General features: G+C 42.0%; 1 protein-coding gene across 2 annotated transcripts; it reads left to right on the forward strand.

The window, feature by feature from the left end:
- Nucleotides 1-8: 8 nt before the first annotated feature.
- On the forward strand, nucleotides 9-5,928 carry vsx2 (visual system homeobox 2). Of its 2 annotated transcripts, none has more exons than XM_085257800.1 (5): nucleotides 9-844; nucleotides 1,247-1,331; nucleotides 1,817-1,940; nucleotides 4,395-4,575; nucleotides 4,951-5,928. In XM_085257800.1, the coding sequence occupies exons 1-5, from the start codon at nucleotides 427-429 to the stop codon at nucleotides 5,328-5,330; spliced, it is 1,188 nt and encodes a 395-aa protein (XP_085113926.1). In that variant the 5' UTR covers nucleotides 9-426; the 3' UTR covers nucleotides 5,331-5,928. The 2 variants fall into 2 exon arrangements, with proteins under 2 accessions (XP_085113926.1, XP_085113927.1); XM_085257801.1 differs by having other exon boundaries at nucleotides 10-844; nucleotides 5,014-5,928.
- The last annotated feature ends 1,066 nt before the right edge of the window (nucleotides 5,929-6,994 follow it).

Genomic DNA, 6,994 nt, shown 5'->3' on the forward strand with positions numbered 1-6,994 from the left:
TCCACTCCTATGAGCCAGTGGTTGGGCAGAGAGAACTGGCTGTGTGTGTGTGTGTGTGTGTGTGTGTGTGTGTGTGTGTGTGTGTGTGTTCCATCGCTCATTGTTCGTATTTCTTCCAACAGATTGCAAACTTAAAGATCGCTTGTTCCTCTTTACCTCGGATCTAGTCTTCATTTATCCACGCAGTCCTCAGGAAAACACAGATATCCATTCGGGAGGGCGTATAATGCATCCATGATCCACAGGAATCCCGAATCCTTGCAGCTGATTGGCTGCTGGTTCTGCCTCTTGTTGGGATGGACCTGTTGGATAAAAGGACCATTTTCTAAAGGGCTCTTGTGTGTTACGCAGAGGATCATGCACTGGGGACCGTCCTGTTAGACGCCGTGATAAGAAACAGGCCTTTCAAGGAACATCGGAGACACTATGACGGGGAAACAGGGCTCCGTGTTGTCGGAAAGTTTAAATCTATCGGAGAAAACCTCTCTGGGTGTTAATGGAGGGAGTAACAGCCACCAGCCGAAGAGCGGCGCGACCAATCCACCGCCCAGGTGCACCGGCTTCGGCATCCAAGAGATACTGGGTCTGAATAAGGAGCCATCCGCAGCCCCGAGGAGCCCACTGGCCTCGCTGCCGGCCGGGGCGCACCTTATCGCCGCCAGGTCCATGCTGGGCCCCGCCGGCGTGGGTGTCGGGATGGGATTAATCGGCCCTGGTGGGATTCCATCGTTTTACAGCCAGCCAGCGTTTTTGGAGACTGTGCTGTCTGACGGGCAAGATGTTCACCTGCAGCCCCACAGCAGGTCCGTGGGCCCGCTGGACACCAGCCAGTCTGCCAGCTCAGGTGATCTGCAGTCACTTTCTAATGATTCATAGCCGTGAAATTATTACAGCAGTTATATTATTATCGCATTTCCACTCACTGTGTTACTGTGGATTAAGACAGATTCCAGATTTCTTCCATTTCCTCCTCCTCCTCCTCATCATCATCATCATCATCATCATTATTATTATTATTATTATTATTATTATTATTATTATTATTATTATTATTATTATTAATAATAATAATATTAATAATAATAATAATAATAATAATAATAATAATAATAGTAATAGTAGTATTAGTATCGTGTTTGAACTGGAATGTTTTAGGCTGTGACAGGTTTATTTAAACCTGTGCTGTGTCGTTGCAAACATTTGCTCTGATCTTTTAATTTCATTTAACATTACGTCTTCTTCTCAGACTCTGAAGATTTGTCTTCTAATGAACGAAAACTCTCCAAGTCGTCAGTAAGTCAGAGCAAGAAAAGGAAGAAAAGACGCCACCGGTTAGTGCTGATTTCTGGATTTCAGGGGGAAAAATGATGAAAATGTTAAATTTCATGTTAATACAACATCCCATTGTTCAACTTAATAAAATAAAATAAAATGCACAGTGGCTGTTATTCTTACATTTTTAATTTCTAATTTTTGGTCTTACTCTTTCTTTGGCACTCACAACTGTGCACATAAGGATTTACTGCACGTGAGCTTTTATTTTCTCAAATTATTGCCATCTAGGCAAATTGAAAAAAAATTATCTGAAAAACAGGGTAATGTTATGATTAGTTTTTATTTAAGTTATTAAAACTGGCACTTAAAGCTGAACGCCTTTTTAGCTTTTCTCCAGTGCAAATTGTGTGTGTTAAAACATGCACATGTATTCATTAGTTTGTCAGAAAGAAAAAAATCGGGTTTTTGCGTGTGCGTGTGTTTTTTGTTTTCAAAGCACATTAATATATATTTCTCGCCTGTATTTAACCTGTTTCCACAGGACCATATTCACCTCGTATCAGCTGGAGGAGCTAGAAAAGGCATTTAATGAAGCGCACTACCCGGATGTTTATGCCCGAGAGATGCTGGCCATGAAAACAGAGCTACCCGAAGACAGGATACAGGTATAAAAACCCCTGATAATTATAATAAGAAATTATAAAAAAAATTATGAATATTTATTGAATTAGAAAAAAAGACCATGGAGCTTTTCCAATTTTTCTTTTTTTTTTTTTGCTGTTCAAAGAATTTTATTTTATTTTATATGAAGTATAAAGTTGTTCGGTTATTTCAATCTACTTTTGCCCAGTTGTGCCTGTAAAAATGCGACGTTTCATATTATTCATTTAAAATATAAAGGAATGCTTCATTTGAAGCATAGTTTTATTTGTACATATTTTTTTTTCGTACAGCTGCTTTGCACATACGAACAACAGGCTAATCAAAGCAACAGCAGAGTGAAAGTATCTCATAGTGTTTCACATTCATTTCGTTGTATTCAAAGGATTCGATCTAATTTTACATTTTTAAACAGCGCATCTGGGCTTTGTGGGCCATTCTGAAAAAATAAGCAACAGTCTCTTTAAAACCGGGTTCGTTCTGAACTCATCTGCCGTAATGATTTGTGTGAATATTCTAATCGCTCTCCTCATGAATATGCACCTGTTCGGGCGAATGCGCTTCGCTCATCCTTCACCTTTCCATCAGTGCTAATAACCCGCTGTAATATTTGAGTGGAGGCCGCCAGCTGCCCCTGATGCTGCTCTGATGTTAAAGGGACGATGGTCTAAGTGAGCCCCAGCAAATCGATCAGCGATGGGCCCCCCCTTCCTCCTCCCCTTCCTCCTCTTCTTCCTCCTCCCGTCTGAACAAAGACTGCTCTCCTCCAGCATCCTCGCCAGGACAGATAATCTCTCATCAGGCGCAGTTGGATGTGAAACAATTTGTTCTCAGAGAAGGAGCCGCTAACGACCTAATCAAGCTATCAAGGCGGAAGAAGATTGCAGTGTGACCTGGACCATCCATCTGCCGGGGTGCCTTTTAATCTCGTTCTCATTACCGGGCTGCAACAGTAGGGCCTGGAATAAATAATAAAAGGAAATAAATAAATAACCCTGCTCCCATCCTAAATAAAATTAACACCCAATTTTCTCATTGAGTGTAATTAGTTAAATCAGACGAGCTCGGGAGGCTGGCTGCTGCTGCTGCTTGGAGAGAGACGCAGGGAGTTCAAATGAAATAACTACATTGAATTTATTAGCATGGGTCAATAGCGCTGATCCCACGAGTCCCGGTAGTTTAATTTCCCGTGATATTTGCCCGCCTGTCCACCATCGATTGGGCCTGAAATTAACTTATTTTTCAATCAGCCTCGGCGTGCCCCTGGGTCGCTCCTCCTCGCGGCTTACACACTGGCTTCTTTTTAAGGGGCACATAAGCAATTTCTCATTAAAAAAAGCATCTTGTATGAAATAAAGGTTATCCATCAGAATTACCAGAAGAAAAAAATCTAATAAAAAAGCTTGAAAACGATTTGATCGCTTTCGATTTAAAATCTGTCCTCGCTCGAGTCTTCTTTCTGCCCCCCCCCCCCCCCCCACCTTCCTCCTCTCTCAGAGCCAGAGGTGCCTAAGCTGAGTGCTTAACAATCCTGTGTTGTGCTATACAATCAATTTGGCCTCTCTCTTTCTCTCAGCGCACACACAGACACTCCGGGCTTTAAGCAGTTTGCTGGCTGTAGCCAAGTGAAGTGTCTTGTTGTGTCACACCATCTATAATGCAACCAGGTAGTTTGCGATAAGCAGTGACAGGAGGCAGAGATCTGTTACACCTGGAGCCTGCAGGCTATGGGAAATCAATGGACTCAAGCAAAACAGGACTTAAGTTGTTATCTTAAGTCACTTTGAATCGCACTGGATTCCTAAATGGATCATCTTTAAAATAGCTAAGACTAGGCTTAACATTTCTAAAAGGGTGCTTTTAGAAAAGCCTAAAATGGCAGTAAGTGGATGGAATGGATTAATTAGTTACATTTTAGGAGGGTTTGATGATCCCTTCTGGAAACGTTTGAATTAGAATTTCTTTGTCATCGTTAAGCGTTTATTATTGGACTAACAGCACGTTTTGGCTGGATAAACACAACTCAAACCGATTTTTTCCTCAATATTTGCTCTCATCGGTGGCTTAGAAGATATGCAGACGATCCATCAAAAAAGCCCAAACCTGTTTAGGATACAAATTGTTGCATCTTGCACATAATGCAGCAGATTCAATAAGATTGCCATTGTGAAACAGTCTGCCACGGTGAAACTCCTCTGATTTCCTCTTCTTGTGGTTCCCAAATTACTGAAAACTCATTCCCAATATCCTCTGTAACAGTAATCAAAAGCCCCAACACTATTCAAGTCCATCTCGGCTGTTTCCAAAAACTATTCATTCAAAATTAAAAGGTTATTTGAATGAATCAAATTGAATCTCTTGCACGTATTTTGGCCTCTGCTGCAGTGACCTGAAATCTGATGAATATGATGACTTAAGCGATATAGCTAAAAACTGGGGAACTTCTTCCTGTGTTACAGGTGTGGTTTCAGAACCGGAGGGCCAAGTGGAGGAAGAGGGAGAAATGCTGGGGTCGCAGCACAGTGATGGCTGAATATGGACTGTATGGAGCCATGGTGAGGCATTCAATCCCTCTGCCAGAGTCCATCCTCAAGTCTGCAAAGGATGGTATCATGGAGTCCTGCGCCCCCTGGCTGCTTGGTGAGGCTTTTGTTTTACTTTTACTGATTTTTCCGCTTTTGTTTTTCTAATTCATCCATTTTTGTAGATGTAAAGCACATCTTAGCTGTACAGTTCAGTCAGTTAGTGATGACTGAGTAATCATAATTTTAAATAATCAGAGGTTGCACTTCATTGAGTTAACAAGCTGAGATTAATGCGTTTATTCTGACTTTCCACAAGTACCCCGTGTCTTGTTCCCTTTCCCCCCTAAGCATGACCTTTTAAAACTAATATATTTCCTAAATTGAAATCAGCATGCAAAATATTTTTCATCCAGTACCCTGGTCATGCATTGCCACTGTCCATTTAAACATTATTTTCTAAACCGCAACTGTTTTTGCTTGCTATTTTCAGTCCAGGATGGCTTACCAATCAACAGACGCTATTCTAAATCTGAATACCCGCAACTCTTTGCAGGGATGCACAAAAAGTCCGTGGAGGCTGGAGCACCCCCGCCGTCAGGAAAGGACGATGCACCCCAGCAGCCGAGCTCTCAGAGGGCAGAAGACGCCGAGGCGGAGGAGAAGAGGTCAGAAGGCAAGTCCGTCATTTCTAAAGAGGAACTGAGAGAGAACAGCATTGCCGCGCTCAGGGCCAAGGCACAGGAGCACAGTGCCAAAGTGCTGGGAACAGTTTCTCATGACAGACAGTTGGAGGGCAAACCGGAGAGACAGGAAGCCGAGGAGAAGGCCAGCGACCCCCTGAGTTCACCAGAGGAGCAAAAAAGTCCATAGAGACTGTCGAATTCGCTGAGGACTCTTGTTTTCACGAGTGAACCCAGTGGTCTGGCTGCTTTAAGCATGGACCTACCTGGTATGACTCACTGTCCTGCAGATGGTCTGCATCTGGACTCCTTTAAGGAGAAAACTCATCTGGTTTGCTGCTGCACACAAGATGCAAATGCACTTTCCCCCCCTCCCTGATTCACTTCAAAACATACAGCTGTTGCTTGATCATCATATAGAAAGGTTGAAAAGAGCAAGAGTGAGAAATATCCCTGTATATAGATCCCGCAATTATATAGAGACAGCCAGATGAGCAGAATTTCATCCAGTGCAACATGAAGTACTTGCAACGAGCAGTCAGTGTGTCAAAGTCTGCATTTCATTTTAACCTTTGCTTGTACAGTTACTAAGTGCTGGCGTTTTAGATAAGAGGCGCCCCACCGACAGAACTCTTTCAAGAGAAAGAAAGTAAATGTTGTCCTATATCGTGCTGTAAATAATTGATATATTAATCGCTCCCACTAAAGACACAAATTTGAAATATGTTTTCATGTAGTCTTAAAAATGTTTGTGTTTTCATTTCAAAATATGTATCACTCAAAATACAAAGCATAAAATAGAAATCACTGTTTATTAAATGCGGGTTTTGGTGTCAGTTCTTTTGCTTTAAATGATTCGATTACCACCCTGTTGCTCTAACTATTGAATGGCATTGAAGACCCCCTCCTTGCTGGAGTAGCTACTTGCTGTCACTTGCTGCTCTGCTGGCTGGGCTCATTAGGAGACCGCCCCTGGCTACATGCTTGGGTTAGCCCCCCATAATCCGTCGCAGTTGAGAGCCTTCAATTTCAGATTAAACTAGGGGAACCAGAGCTTTTGGGACAGGAGAAGAGAGTGAAGCAGGATGACCTTAGCCTGATTTCAAATCACTTCAATTGATGCTGTTAGCATCCAACACTCAAGCTCTTTCATCCTCTTATCTGAATACTTAGCCAAAGTCTAACAGCTTCATTTGTTGGTAATCTTCATTTCTCCCCCGGCTGTTTATAAAACTTTCTATCAGGGCATTTGAATTCGGCTTTACAACACATCTACGTGGTCGCATTAGCTATAATCCATATCACATTTCAGACACTTTCTAATGGGGCTTCTTAATGAGTTGAACAACTGAGTTCCATTCCAATTAAACAGAGAGCAATTTCAAAAGGCAAGGGATGACTGCGCTCAGTGTGGCCCCAGAGTGAATGGCTCTCAGTTCGAAATCATGATGTCAGTCGATAGGGAAAAGGTTGTTAATTACTTTGTTGACAGAGATAAGTATACATACAATCAACAATGATGGGTAAAAATGCTCTGGGATGTGCCAGGATAGCAGGAAATGTTGATGTTAAGAAGATTCTTCTCCACTGATGAGTTAATTTGTGAGCAGCAATGTTAAGGAAGGTTTAATTCTTGATTATAACCTTAGAAAGATATTTCAGATGTCATCATTTGTGATATTTGTTCCTGCTATATTTTCAGGGCAGAGCATAAAAATAACCAGCTGCAGAATAATCTTCAGACCTGATAGATCTAGCATTAAGGGACACTGCAGCAGATACATTTCATGCTCACAAGAACCATTACTGGTTTCAAGCTAATCTTATTTCGTATCCTTTGCTAACCTAGACATA

This window comes from Mchenga conophoros, linkage group LG19 (genome assembly GCF_057382185.1).
Source record: "Mchenga conophoros isolate Kocher_MC1m ecotype Shallow Benthic linkage group LG19, M_conophoros_male_GT1.1, whole genome shotgun sequence".
In the NCBI taxonomy this organism is placed as follows: domain Eukaryota; kingdom Metazoa; phylum Chordata; class Actinopteri; order Cichliformes; family Cichlidae; genus Mchenga; species Mchenga conophoros.